General features: G+C 40.8%; 1 protein-coding gene across 1 annotated transcript in view; it reads left to right on the top strand.

Annotated features, from left to right (window-relative positions):
* Positions 1-667: 667 nt before the first annotated feature.
* Positions 668-16,030, top strand: part of LOC144462470 (uncharacterized) — an 81,895-nt gene continuing 66,532 nt past the window's right edge. Inside the window, exons 1-2 of the mRNA XM_078166262.1 lie at positions 668-827; positions 8,822-9,103. Coding sequence (XP_078022388.1) covers positions 779-827; positions 8,822-9,103 — 331 coding nt within the window. The 5' untranslated portion in view covers positions 668-778. The remainder of the gene's footprint in view (positions 828-8,821; positions 9,104-16,030) is intronic.

The following is a 16,030-nucleotide window of genomic DNA, read 5'->3' as shown; positions in this document are numbered from 1 at the left end:
GGAACTTTTTGGGGTCAGACAAAATTGTCTGGTGAGAGTAAATAGAAGAAATGCTAGCACACTTCTTTTATTTTTGTGGGCTTAGAGCTGTCTGAATCCATTGAAATAACAGTTAAGCTTTGTTGGCTTTGTTTTATAAGTATACAGATCACTTAAATGGCAGAGATAAAGATCAATGTCAGGCTTAAATGCAGTGAATGATGCCATGAGTTTTCACACGGCCAATTCTATATAGCAGAACAGTTAAACCAAACCTTAATTACAGTGGCAGAATATCAGAAAAGTTTCATAAATCTCTAATGTAACTTTTAAACATTTGTAAGAGTTTTGGAAGGTACTGACAATTATGTCAGTTTATGTCTGAACAAAAATATGAATTTGTATAATTCTAGAAGGCAATAACACACGACACATTTTTATCAATTTTTGTCTTGGACATGTGTTTTTGAGCATTTACTAACATAATTGATACTTTTTAGGGAAGAGGATAGTCTCAGTCTGGAGGACTTTTTGTAGTATTTTTAGGCCTAATATGATTGCATCACTTCAAGTGAATTCTAACCTTCATGTCCTCCATCTGTGTGGTTAACCACAACTTTCCACTTAGGCAACAAGTTTGACTGGGTTTCCTGCTCAACTCAGTAGCTGCATGAAGTGTTTACTTTTGAGAGGATGTAGATAATACTTAGACTTAAAAAGCACAAGAAACGCAAAGACTTCCCTTAATGCACTGAACTAAATATTGATCATTACAGAGTCTGGATTTGCAAGATACGAAATGAACAGCTGTGCTGTGAAACTCATTTTTCTGTTCCTTACTGTAGAGGGTAAGTAATTTTGAACTTACTGTTTCATTAAAACACTTTGGTGTCATCCATGTCATGGTAATTCTCAGTGCTATATTGTAGGCAACTGGACAAACTCAAGCAAGTCCAGTTATAGTATTTATTCTGTCACATTGCGACATCAATTCTGACATCCATGATAAAGGGACAATCTCAGTTTTCATTTTAAATGGGTTTGACAAATTCAGATGCTTCCGCTGAGGAGATAATCTCTTAATACCATTAGCACCTTTTTCTTGCTTCTTCCAGAGATACTGGATAGCAGAAAGGAAGATTGGTTGCACTAAATGGAGATGCAAATTGTTCTAGATCCATGAAATACTTTGCTGCTTCACAAATCTTCTTGTACTGTGACAGCTGGATTTTCTTTTCATGCCATGTATCCCACTGGCCATTATCACTCTGTCTCTTTCATATCACAAGATCTTAAACTTGTGTAATGTTTTTAACAATGTTATTTTGAGCCATATTATATTGAGCATTTTGAAGGAACTGCAACACATGATCTTACATGTCAGAGGCTGTTTGTTAGGGTTTAGACCAGCATCATCCCTGCTATTTTGCAATTTTGCATAGCTTAACTAAAATAGCCCGAAGCCAAGGGTTCAAGCCCTGTCAGCCAGCAGCAGGTAGCACCTCTGTTGGCTGCAGCAAGCAGGTTTTCAACTTCACAAGGCTGATCAAAGTCACTTCAGCTGGGAAGCATTTGCAAATAATTTCCAGCTCATGGCATGAATGAATAAAAATGACAAACCAACTCAAAAACAGGGTTTAAACCCTTCAGGCTTGAACCCTAATTATCATACCGTAAACTAAGCTGATGTGCCAGTAAATGTGCCCAGGCTACCTATACATTAGTTTACACATTTCTTTAATAATTTGCACACATTTACAGACAGTAACAGAGTCTTTTCACTTTTGAGTTGTTAACACACAGCATTTGTAATATTTTATCATTTCCTATTTGTCATTTTCTTTTAACCCAACTAAAATGCCACCAAAGAACATTTTCCTTGTTGTTGAGAACAGAGGCATTTACTATTTTATATTTCCCTGCCCAGCGCTGCTCTGCTTTCAACTGCTGTTGGATGACTCAAACCTAATATGTACATCAAGAATCATTGCCTTGCAATTATACTCTTTTTTCTCATTACTTCCCACTCCTTGTCTCTATCCTGTGTCTTCAATAAATCTAATTTCTCACAGAACAGCATGACTATGTTTCTTCACTGTTCATGCAAAGCTGATACCACTGGGACTGTTTCTGTCTTTCTCTACTCCTCCCTCCCAATGAGCATGTTGGTTTGTAACTTTAAGGCTGTTATCAGTTTTGACTGATCATTCTCAAATGTGACAACGCTGATGCCTTGTGGTTTAAGTGAACACCAATTGACATATTGTCTGCCTCTCCCTACATCTGTGGATGTGTAATTAAGATATATATTACTTAGGTTCAGCTGCTGTGTTATGTTTTCTGTCCATAAACAAGTTAACATGATTTCCATTTGTGAGGATAGGATTGCCCTTTAACGCCTCATTTTTTTATTTATTTGTTTTTGCGCCATATTCAATGACTAATCCGAGTTTATGGGTAAGCATAACAAATAAGTTAAGTTAAGTTAAGTTTTCAGTGTCCTGCACACATTGTCGTCTGTGCTCTGTGAGCTTTCTCTGCATGCACTCTCTCAATTGAATATGACCTCTAAGAAAATGTTTTCTGCCAGTGAGCTTGTGTCACAGCGTTTGACAGTGAAAGTGAGAGAGAGGAGAATGTGTCTGAGACATAAGATAATGTTGAGGAGGAAAATCACGTAGGAAAGAAGCAAGCACTAATAAATCCACTCAACAGGTGCACGGCCAAAAGCAGCAGAAAAAAGAAAGAAAAGAAGCCAGCACTCACAAATGTCCTTTTGGTAAATTTAATAAACCAACTTGGGTGGCGTTACCAGAAACACAGAGGTTTCGACAGAAAGTCTTCTTCACACTGAAGAAGACTTTCTGTCGAAACATCTGTGTTTCTGGTAACGCCACCCAAGTTGGTTGGGAGGTTTCGACAGAAAGTCTTCTTCAAGTTGGTTTATTAAATTTACCAAAAGGACATTTGTGAATGTTGAGGAGGACCATAATTATGATGTATCCTCCTCTGATGAGAATACGACTTTTAGTACTGATCCTCCTGTTGTCTCTCAACCACCAGCAGACATGTTACCTTCCAAGAATGGGAAGTTATTATGGTCCCGCTCCCCACTTGAATGACAGAGGAGAGTTAGTAACGGACCTGGGAAATGGACCTGCACTTGTATAGCCTTTCTAGTCATCTGACTCCCCAAAGTGCTTTTTACACTTTGAGTCACATTCACCCATTCACCCACACATTAACACACTGGTGGCCAAGGCCACCATACAAAGTGTCACCTGCTACTCAGTTTTTAACACACTCACACATTTGGGGTTCAGTATCTTGCTCAAGGATACGTCCACATGCAGACTGGAGGAGAATCCAACAGCTAATCTCCCGATTAGTGGACGGCCCACTCTACCTCTGAGGCACAGCCGCCCTTAGTGCTGCTAACTTATCAAAACAGTTCCAGGCCCCACAAGATATGCTGTCAGCCATGAAAAAGACATGAAGTCAGCATTTGAGCTCTTTGTTACACCATCAATTCGTAAATTTTAAATGGACTTGCACTACAGAGTGCCTTTCTAGTCTTCCGACTGCTCAAAGTGCTTTTACCCTATGAGTCACATTCGCCCATTCACACAGACATTCACACAGTGGTGGCTGAGACTACCCTACAAGGTGCAAAGCACAAGGTTACTGATGTTCTGAGGATTTCAGTTAAATTACATTTTATTTATAAAGCCCAATATCACAAATCACAATTTGCCTCAGAGGGCTTTATAGCATACGATATCCCTCTGTCCTTCGGACCCTCACAGGGTCATAAGGAAAAATTCCCCCCAAAAAAACCCTTTAAAAGTAGTAAAATTGTTTTCCTTTCCAAATGTTATAAATAACAAAAAAAAGAAATAATAGAGACAATAATAATAATAATAATGATATCATAGATAAAATAGAAATATATTAATGTATTAATATAATAGAAATAATATAAATCCTTTAAAACCCGATGGAAATCTCTCTTTCCAATTTTAGGTCAATCGGTGAGATTATATGGGAATTTGTATATTTTTTCCATAGTCAAATAATGGGTATTCTGGATTTATAAGGAAGTGGATGGAGGGTTATGTTTTATGGCTTTTTAGGTAGTCAACAAATAAACATTGTGATGGAAAATATGGTATTTGACCTTATTTTTGTCTTGCTAAGATGTATGATGTATATTGCTCAGTTTACCCCTACTGTGACAGCAGTGAGAAATACAACAGAGGCCTGATGGGAATAGGGTTAAAGGGAGGTTCCCACAACAAGTGTCCTTGCTAGCCTCAAGAGATGTTGTGTCTTAGGGATGTCAAACCAAATGAGTGCCATATATTTTGACTTTTGTGTTATGGGAAATATACAGATAGCACTCACTCGTTATGGGAACTATAAAGATAGAAGGGTGAGAGGACATCGCCCCTCACTCACTGACTGACTGTTCATGCGGTTGTATCTGTGTGTGAGTCCATTAATGAATGCTTAATAAAACTCAAGAAAGACAGACGACGTGTGAAGACTTTTTCTTGAAACTGTTCATTTACTGTAATTTTGCCACCACAAAGTTGGCGACACGAATGGACCTCATCTGTGAGCAGATTCTGGAATTCTGGACTGAAGGTGTGAAGACTGTGCACAGCAAGAGCCGAGGCTCTTACACCTCAAACTCCCCCACAAAGGAAGGTTGAGAGGGCCTGACGTCTGAGAACTGGGATTCCCTTCACCGTTGGGGTCCAACGAACCTTGTGGCTGTCAACACCTTGCTGTCTTTCTGGGTGAGTTTTAGGATTGCGCAGGGGAAAATCTTTTCCACCTATTGAGATAGGTTGGCAGACGTGCCAGGCACTGTTTCTGGGAAGCGGAGTGCAGGAAAAGTGGTGAGCTCGGTTTAGGTCAGGGACCTAAAAGTAGTGTAGGTTAGGAACCTAACACGACACCTGATTATTTCAGCCGTTAAAGGCGGAAGAAAAGGTGGTGAGAAGCTGTCTGAGTTAGAGGAGAAGTAGAAACACTTGCTATCAAAGTGGGACAGACAGAGTGAGTGAAGCACGTTTTTCCTCATTTCCTTTTTGTAAGTCGTGCGCGTTTTAGGGTAAAAGGAAAAAAAATAATTCCTTTAAAGTGATAAGTTTGTGCATTTTTTTGAGATTGATTTTTGCTTCCACAAATTTGATTCACTTCTAATTCTAAAAGAAAAAACAGAGAGTTTGATTACAATGGGATCTGGACAGAGCAAATCCTCAAAGGGAGAATTGAGCCTGATTATGGCGCTCCCAACGTGAGGTTAATGGAGATTAATTATGGGAAGGAGAGCGTGGCTCAGTTAGATCTGTGGGTCAATAAGTGCTATTTTCCGAGAACAGGCAGCCTGAGTGTTAAACTGCTAGAGGCTTTAGAGGTGAGGTTAACAGACTTAGAAAGAAGGGGATGAGAAGGGAAGTTTGGGGGTAAAGTCAAGTTCCAGGCAGATTGGTCAGCTTTTGGTAATTGGATGAGGAAAGCCAAGCATAGGCAGGTCTCCAAAGGTTTCCCAGCACAGTGTTCGAAGCTGGATTCGGACCTCGACTCGGCTTCGCCTACACGGCCCCCACCGTACGTGGACCTACCTGAACTGGAGGAACTACCTGACCTGGAGGGAGCAGCCGTCTCCTCTGCATCAGCGCCAAAGGTAGAGGGAAAAGCAAAAAAGAAAGCACAGAACGGAAGCTGTGATGTGCCACCTCACCCGGATCCTACCTCCACGTCAGCCCTGCGCAGCGAAAAAGTTTTCAAAGAAGGAGATGGACAGGAGGAGGAAGAGGAATTGAAGATGATGATGGTTGCTCCTATGATGGAGGTGGCAGGTGGGAACGGAGAAACAACTCGTGTACAGACCATGGCTCATGAGTGACATGATGGAGGCCATGGCGACTCTGCCACTCATCATAGAGGGAGGAGAGAAATTTGGGGAGCGACTGCTGTTGTTGATTCAGCAGTACAGACCAACCATCAATGAACTGAGACGTATGCTGTCACGATACATGACAAATGACTGGCAAAAGGTGGCTGATTTGTTTGCAGAGACTGGAAATGTCAGACTGGCCCACCATGAATTTGAGAACGCTGCCAATGCTGAATACAAAGCCATTGTACTTCGGCTGATGACAAGACTGAAAACGAAATTCCCTGTTCGTTTGGACTGGGGAAAAGTGGTGGCGGTTAAGCAGGGGCAGATGAGAATGTCTCTGCTTATCTATACTGCCTGAGACAAGCAGCGATGCAGTATGGTGGACTGACAGAAGAAGAAGAAGTTGAGGGAAAAGAGGGTGAAAGACACACAACTCAACTGTGTCTGCTTTTCCTCAATGGACTAAAACCAGAGATTGTGGATATATACGGGTTTTCCTCACATGGCCAACAGCAGATCTCGCGGACATTGAGAGACACGCTGTGGGCGCAGAGGCGGAACTCCAGCGTCAGAGGGATGAACTCCAGCGTCAGAGAGAGGAGGAAGCGGCAAAGAAACTGGAGAAAAGGGACCGCCTCACTGCTAAACTGCAGCTGCCTCAACTGCAGGACTTACAGGGAGGACGGAAAGGAAAGTCCAGAGGAGGAAAAAAAGACAATGAAAATGTTTCAACTGTGGCACAAGAGGTCACATTTTTGGGTCACGTGATCTCTCCTGAGGGAAAGACCCTCACATCCAAGCGCATTGAAGCCATTCAAAAGACCCCGAAACCTGAAACCAAGAAACAGGTTATGGCATTTTTTAGGAATGACGGACTACTGCAGGCAATGGGTTCCTAATTATGCTGAGATTGAGGCACCATTAGCAGCAATTGCTCATGGGAAAGGCCTGAAAGCATCTGATCATGTCATTTGGACTCCTGATGCAGAGAAATCTTTTGTTGATTTGAAACTTGCTTTGCAAATCACATTCATTTTTACTTTACACTACCTTTTAATTATACTTAACATTAGTTTAGTAAACACCATATTTACTCAGTTTTTCATTTTCATATTTTTTATTCCATTTTTTACTTGTTTTGCATGACAGTCAGTGTTCCCTTTATTGATTTTTACTATTGTGTATTCTCATTAAAGATGACATTTCTTTCATTTATGTTTATCTTGCTTTAGTTTAAAGTTTAGTATAAGGGATTTTTGCCTTCATCATATAGAGGTTTGTTCCCTTATTAGATAGTGTAGTCAGACGGACAAGTCTTTTACCTTCTCCTTCGCCACATAGGGAGGGAGATGTTTGGCTTGCCTGTGCTTATGGCCTGTGACTTCTGCTTGAACTTTCATCTCCCTTATTGGAGGCCGTTGGTACTGGCGTTTGGCTGGTGCGGGCAGTACTCGTAGGTCATAAGGTTATTAGATAATGGAGAATTTTCCATGCTCATGGTTTAGCATGAGAATGCTAAAAAGTGTGGAGTGTGATGGAAAATATGGCATTTGACCTTATTTTTGTCTTGCTATGATGTATGATGTATATTGCTCAGTTTACCCCTACTGTGACAGCAGTGAGAAATACAACAGAGGCCTGATGGGAATAGGGTTAAAGGAAGGTTCCCACAACAAGTGTCCTTGCTAGCCTCAAGAGATGTTGTGTCTTAGGGATGTCAAACCACCTGAGCGCCATATATTTTGACTTTTGTGTTATGGGAATTATACAGATAGCACTGACTCTTGAAAACTGTTCATTTACTGTAATTTTGCCACCACAACATTAAGTACCTGAGTCATAACCTTGGGTAACAATTTTCAATATAATCATTTTAAAATTGCTGGGGTCAAACTGACACCAAGGATAAACAATGTTAGTAAATTTGAGCATGAGGGTTAAAAATACCTTTCATGCAGTTTTTATGGAGTTATTACCCCATGAAGTTAGTTTGATCAAGTCCATTCCTCTATCTTGGCAGCTGGTGTAGCAGGCAGAGTCTGTGAAAAATGTGTATCTCTGTCACATTACTTCAATACAGTTGTAATTGAATCAAATTAATACATGGGTACTTCAAATTTCTAGCCCCTGAGAGAGCTTAAAGTTGGATGTGGAGACTTCCTCTTTGGTAGGCGTTTCAAGATACCACTCAGCTTTACTGGCAACAGCGAAGCTTTACGCCAGGGCCCCAACAGGTTAATCTGGCCATGACAAAGTCACTTGAAGCATGAGACAAAATGCATAATCAAAGCAGATATAATCTTTCCTCAAAACATATCTGACAAAGTAAATTAGAACCGAAATAAAATTTGTGGGAGACAGTATTGGTTGTTGGTGGAGAGGCTCCTGTAAGTTGTGGTGCTCTTACTTGCTCCACTACCACATACCCTTCAAATTTTAATTCCCCATTGTATCTGATACCAGTACCCTTTGTAAATTCAGAAAGTTAAACATGTCTCTATTGCATTTAGAACCAAAATAAAATTTGTGGGAGACAGTATTGGTTATTGGTGGAGAGGCTCCTGTCAGTTGTGGTGCTAAACATGCCTCCATTGCATTATCTTGTAAAGCACCGGTCGGTAAAGATAGAGTCATTAATCTTGTCATCCTCCTGCATCTGATAAGGAATGGAAAGTTTTGAGTGCTACTGTTGTGTCAGACATCAGGCTTTCCATGTCAGCTACAAGCCACTACACTCAGCAGATAATGGAGAGAGAGCGTGGTAGTTTGATAAAAATGCTTTCTGAGCCTTTGGTAGAGAGCTGAAAAAAAGTGGGGTGAGCATGGAGGGCAAAGACAAACATATATGCAGACTAGAAGACATGAATTTGAAACTCAGACTATCATCTGTGTCCACAACAGTAATATCTATGTAACTTGTCATTCCAGGTACTTTGGGTTCAGAGCTAACCATCAATGCAAGGAAGAATGCTTCAGTAACACTTGTCTGTTCCAGCAGAGAGAACTTAGGGTTGTGTTACTGCCCTTCTTTCCCTCGGAATTGCCCAAAGTGTACAGATGTAATACCACTGGCCAATTCTTTTAAAACCTATAAAGAAGAGAGATATTTTAAGTTGTTTGGACTCAAGTGCAGTAACTCAGGACTGTATGCATGCTTCAGTTCATCAGGCCCAAGACTTGGAAAAAAGTACAGAATAAATGTGCTTGAAGGTAAGTCCTACATCACTAGATGCTATTACTGCACTGTTAGCACAGATGGTTTTCAGAATAAGTGATTTTGTTTGCAAGACAGTAGTTCTTTGATCACTCTCAGAGCCTTCAAACTAATTGATTGGTAACTTGAACTGCTCTGCCTGGAGCTGAAATAACATGCCCCCAGAGATACAGTGTCCTGCATTTTTAGGGCATGAGCGCCATGCGGTGCAGGGACTCTATTGAAATCCAAGGGATTTTTATTCTTCTTTCTCCAAATGACTCACATTTTGAGAAGCTTAGCATACTCAAAAACTCATAAAACTTTGCACACACATCACATCTGGTAAAATATTTGATATTTTTGGGGTCTTATGCTCAGGTGCAAAAAAATGGCTCAGTAGCAACCCCTACGAAGCAGCTTTCGAAGCTAGTTTCACCGACATGTAAGGAACTTGGTAGTTACATGTAATTCCAGTATACATGGTCCAATCTGCCCCAAACTTCACATGATTGATGACTGTCCCTCCCTTAACACATCTAATGCCATTAATTAGTCAATGTTATAGCGCCTCCTACGGGCAACAGGAAATGTTATGTTGTATATTTTGATGTACATCTCTTACAAAACAGCCATAAGACCTTGATTGTGCTTTATTGTACAAACTGTGTTTTCGTCAAAAGACATTATTATTGGAACAAATTTTATGCATTGCCCTTTGATTCTTCAGCAACAGCAGTTTTCTTTATAACATCAGAGACACTGAACACATCAGCAAGGCAACAATTTGTCAGAATGTCAGAAAATGACTCTGTCTTGCCTTTTTTTGTGATTTTCCCAGGGCATAAATCAGAAAGGATCAGCAGAAAAGAATTCCACAGAATGGCAGGTTTTTCAGTGTTAACAAGAAATGAATCTATGTGGATACATTATGAAATGGTTTATGAATACTTTTCATATATTTAAAGATTAAGTGGTGTAACTGGCTGCATTTGTAAGGCTCACATCAAACCTCCATATGAGAATAAAGGATATCACATGAAGCGGAAGTCATTTCACAGCAATTCAATTATCCTCAGCCTAATATTGCAAAAACGAAGTAAGTATAAGCAAAATTTCTTACCAGTTCTTACTTGACACATCACATTACATAACATCACACACATACCTATTAACACACTGCAATATTTTCCCATGCCACCTCACACTGTTTAGGTGCTGCTGCCCTATTATTCTTTTTTTTTTTGCAGTCATTAAAATCTCCAATTCAGTAGGGGTGAAATAAGCGGCTCTGCTTTTAACGTCGCTTTCTGCCATTAAAATCATGTCATCTGCACTCCATTGATGATGGCTTTTGGTGCTCACCATTACCCCAGGCTGAACATATTCAGAGTTGATTGAGTTAATTCTGATCATAGTCCAGGGGCCAAGGGGGCTAATTTTCACAAATTGGTATCACTTAAAGGGACCAAACAATTTTGGTATTTTTGACTTCCTCTGTGTCTCTAGTTTACATTTTGGTATGATAGACCTGCCTATGTAGTAGCTTAATAAAATTTTTTGGATGATCTTTGGGTCCTCCCCAAAATTGAAAATAGTCAAAACTGAGGCTTCTCCAAAAGGGACGGTGTCTGCCTTATCACATGAATCTTGGGAAATAATTATCAGAATGTCACCAAATTTGGACTGAATGTTCACAGACAATTGTTGCACACAATGCAGCAAAGATTTTATCAGTACCTTGCTCCTTTTAAAAAATGTATACACCTAAACACACATGAATTATAGGCGGACATGGAATAAGGAATGAAAAATCCAAAAGGCATGTATATATGTGTTTGCCATTATTAATGTAAATAAGCCAATCACCCCAAAATTGCATTTATGTGTGCCAAAGAATGTCATCTTATCATAAAAGTAGGTTATTAGATTATTCACCTCACCATCTGATGTCACCAGCCCCTGACAGGTAACTAGTGCAGCCAGAACTTCAAAGAGACAAATAGAATGGGGCCCTATTAGTCCAGGGGCTAAATGGATCATTTTCACAACTTGGTAGGCCCCTATCACCCATGGGGACCAAACAATTTTGGCATTTTTTATCTCTCTACAGGTCTCTAGTTTATATTTTGGTATGATAGCCCTGCCTATCTAGTAGCTTAATTATAGTTACCACTCTGTGAACAAACTTACACCCGTGTAGGTAAAACACTACAAATAAGGTGACAAAATAACTAATAGATATCCCCATGTAACTTGCCCAGTTGATCACTCACATTAAGACAAGTATTTTTTGTATTACAAATTTTCTGAAATATTTTATTTAAATATGTACCAATTTTGTTAATGAAGACAATCACAAGGAGGGGAAATTGATTACGCAGTTACTGTGCTAATACTCAGTGTTACAGTAGCCTACAGTAGGCCTACTAGCACTCAGAGCTGCCCAGGTGCTATTTGACCCATAAGTAGGAGGCAAAGGGAGTGCTACCGCTTGCCTAAGGCGGACTCCCAGGCTAGCAGAGGGAAGGAGGTGCCTTATTTCTCCATTGTAGGCAATCCTAAAATATGGGGGGCCACCTGCTGCCCTCATCCTAACTAACACTATACTGAAATTGAATGTCAGCAGAGAGCATGGAGAGACAGCAATGGCAGACTTCAAATCAGGTGGAGAAGAGACAGGAGCTGTGGCTGGTGAGTCCTTAAAACAGAGGGAGAGATGGCATCAGGCAGAGCACAGAGATAATGTCAATGCTAGGAACACTAATTAGAATTTAGACCAACTAGAGCCATAAAATAGTAGAGCATTTAACATCATTCATCGTCCACATCACTATCATTCAGCTCCGGAAAACATTCCAACTCATTTGCCTGGTTGCTGCAGGTTTGTAGTTCACACATATCTGTGCAATGCAGACCACTTTGCAGGCATGGCCATTCTGAAAGTTTACATGTTCGTGAGCAGGAGCATGATAGTAGGTCCATTACAGCCTCTGGTGCAGGCATACCTCGCATCCACTCAGTGGCCAGATCCCCATCATGGATCTTCCATCCATGATCCTTTGGATTTGGTACACTTGGTTTGCACTCCAGACTCCTCCGCCAGATAGCAGCCTAATAGTTTGCTCATAAGGCATGCATGTAGAGACAATCTTCACAAGGTGGAAGCTGACTGGAGTCTATTTCTCACGCCTTGCACAAAATAGCTGGTAGCGAAGCGTGTTAACTTTAGTTCTGTTTGTGGAAGGCAGGTCCATCTGACATGTGAAATAGGTCATCTGAGACCTCCCAGGAGCTTCCCAATTCTGAATGTGTCTTGGCAGGTCTTGTTAGTCTTCAGTTTTTTAAATATGGCTGACTTTCCACGGCCACTGAAAGTGCTAACTGTATAGGAAACTGTTTGGGCATAACAATACAGACCAGTGAGCAGTGATAACAAACATGTCTTTGGAGTCATCAGGTGGGAACCTCCTTTCACCAAGAGGCTAGACAGTAGTCTTTTAGTCCTTTACCTTACTTACACATGGCTTTCTCAGCCCAAACAGCACTGCCACCTTCAACAAACCCAGGCTCCGTACATGCGAACTCCAGGTAGAGACAGTGATGATACTACCTATCCTAGCATTCACAATACTCTGTTTCACACATTACATAGCATAACTCCAATATAATCTAAAGTTAAAGGAGATAGAGAAGATAAACTCCCAAGATCAGCAAACACACTCACCTTGTAGCATGGTCTCAAACAAAAAGGATTCAAATAGGCCACTCCCACACTTAAGTAACCCTCCTCTTCCTGCATTTTCTCCTGAGAGGACTGATTGGTGGATCTCTCCACCTGATCTCAAGGAGTTATGTACCCTGCTTAGTAGTTTCCCCTGCTGGCCCCCAACTGACATTATCCCTCCTCATCCAAATCCACTGACTAGCTCTGACTGCTTCATCTGACATTTCCTTCACTGTCTTCCTCAAACTCTGTCCCCACACTCCGAGTTCCCCTAGGAGCGAGACAGCTGATCTTGCTATGAATCCCCTGCATCCCACTTCCACTGGACAAATCCTAGTTTTCCATCCTTGCTGCTCAGCTTCTGCTCCTAAGTCTGCATACCTAAGCTTTTTTCTTTCATAGGCTTCTTCCACTGAGTCTTCCCAAGGAACTGTCAGCTCACTGAAATAAACTATACGTTGACTCACTGATCACAACACTATGTCAGGCCTCTGCTTGGTACAAACTATTTCCTGGGGAACAACAAGCATTCCCCCTAAATCTACTTGCATTTTCCAATCACAAGCACCTTCCAGGCGGCCACACCCTTGCCTCCTTACTAACTTATTCCTTCTGTATTTCTCCCCCTCACGGACAAACTGAATTGCTAAACTCATATTCTTAAAACCCTCTGAATTTACCTGTCTTCATTTCCCTTCGATGCCTGCAGCTAAACTTTTCAACACCTGATTATGTCGCCATGTATATCGGCCTTATGACAAGCTAACTTTACAGCCTGACAAAATATGCTTTAAAGTTGCGGTACCTGAACACAATGGGCATGACGGGTCCCCATTTACCCACAGTTTTAGGTTCTGGGGGGTTGGTAACACATCGTATGTAGCCCCTACCAGGAATCTAATACGATTCTCCACAGGTCCCTCCAACTAAGCTTCCTCTTCTCTGCACTTTCCCAATTCAACCACTGTCCCTGCTTAGCCTGGGCCACTACCTTTGCACCCCTTAATATCTCCTCCTGTCTACATATCTGTTCCATAACCAGCTTTCTTTTATATTTGAGACCTGCTTTATTCCATACCGGTTTGCCTGAGCCAAGCCCCAGGCCTCCCCGACCAAACTGAACATTACCTACAATCTCTGCATGCCTAAGAGCTGCCTGTGACTCCTGAACTGCCGATCTTGGGTTCCACTTCCTCCCCTTGGTTGGATTTGGAACCACACTCCTAACTAGAAGTCTTGTCAGCTGTAATAAATAAAAAAATAAACATTATCCCTTACTTACATTTCCAGTGTACAGGTAGGCACCCAACCCACGTATGTATTTTTCCAAAAAGTAGAAGCTGAATACATGCCCAATAGTTCAAGGTCTTCTGACTCTTTAAAAGTTGACATGGTGTCTCTAGCTCAAAGTATGAAGGACAAGAAGAGGTTGAAAGTCGATGAGTTTTGAAGAGGATTTGAAGATTTTCCAATTTACTTCCTTTCACACTAATTAGACTGCCACCAGAGCGCCACCTATTGGCCGATTTGCACCGAATTTTGCACAAACCCTCATTGGGCCATGGAACACAATTAGCAAAAGTGTTGTGGTAATCAGACTGTATTTGGTCAAGATATGAAAGACTGTCTGTTTTGAAAACAATGTGCAGGAATTTTTTGTTTTATATTTTGATCGTTTTTTGGACGATCAAAATTCTTTTAATAACCTTTTGTCAGGAGGGTCCACAGATGCTACATGCAAAGTTTGGTGCAAATCGGTCAAATCGCTTAGGAGGAGTTCGAAAAAGTACGTTTTTCATTTGTCGCGATTTAGCGAATGGAAAATTACCGCAAAAGTGGGCGTGGCTTACACCACACAATTCAGCTGAATTCAGAGAACATGTAAATAGAAGGTTTAACAATGTTCGACATATTACGTGGGAGTTATTACCCAAAAATGCTTTTGCATTGAAAATAGCTCCACCTGCTGGTCATTTTTGATGTGTGAGTTACAGGGGCCAGTCTATACCACCCCTATCAATTTTATTTCCAGTGTTATGGTGTTGGCACAGTGCCAAATATTAAATTAGACGGCCACCAGAGCGCCACCTAGTGGCGGATCGGTAAGTCCTTCATCAAATATCCTCAGGAGGGCATTGACAATAATTATACCAAGTTTCGTTTTAATCCGCCCAACCGATGTTGAGATATAAAATACTTCAATTTAAAGAGTGCCACCTTGTGGCCATTACCCAAAATTTTGCACAGAGCCTCAGGGGCTCATGGGGAAGTAGTAAACTGAGTTTCATGTCATTCGTACACACCAATGTGGAGATATGCAACACTTCCTGTTTAGAACAAAATCTACAGGAAGCTGTTATTTAATAACTTGAGTATTCTTTGGAATATCAAAATTCTTTTAATAACTTTTTGTCAGAAGAGTCCACAGATGCTGTGTGCAAAGTTTCGTGCAAATCGGTGAAATTGCCTAGGAGGAGTTTGAAAAAGTAGGCTTGCAACATTTTGCGAATTTGCGAAAAAGAAACGCAGGCGGAAATGGGCTTTGCCTATATCACGAGATTCAGCACCATTCACTGAATTCGTGAATATAAGGTTTTTGAATATGCGACAAAGTATATGGGAGTTATGAGCCAAAAATCACTTTCCTTAATAATAGCGCCACCTAGTGGTGGAAATTCAGGAGGACAATAGATTATAAAATTTTTCGCCAGGTGTGACTTATATTCCAAGTTTGTTGAGTTTTGGGGTATGTTCAGGTAGTGAAAAATGCAATCATATGGGCGGAATTTTTTATTTTTTTTTCATCAACCAAATTTATATGTATACATCAACCAAATTTATATGTATACATGTATATATATATATATACATGTATACATATAAATAATCGGGAGAAAAACAATAGGGACCTCGCAGGTTTCCTGCTTGGGCCCTAACTACCACGTCCTCAATCCCAGATAACAAGAGCTCTGTCCTGACCTTGGTACATTTAAATTCCTCTGTTAAACTAGATACTGGCAGCTGAAGTATCCCTTTTCCACACAATGCAACACTACTTAGGCACCTAGGAGCGCCCAACCACTTCCTAATATAGTTCTGATTTATCTATTCTATTCAATCCTGCAGCCACATCTTTTCTAAATTTCACCACCTGTTCCTCATCATTCAACTCCAGATTGTACCACCTACCTAAGCTCTTTACTGACTTTTCCCTCAT

The sequence above is a fragment of the Epinephelus lanceolatus genome, chromosome 1 (assembly GCF_041903045.1).
Source record: "Epinephelus lanceolatus isolate andai-2023 chromosome 1, ASM4190304v1, whole genome shotgun sequence".
Taxonomy (NCBI): domain Eukaryota; kingdom Metazoa; phylum Chordata; class Actinopteri; order Perciformes; family Serranidae; genus Epinephelus; species Epinephelus lanceolatus.
The sequence above is the reverse complement of the archived record's forward strand: the minus strand, read 5'-3'. Positions and strand labels throughout refer to the sequence as shown.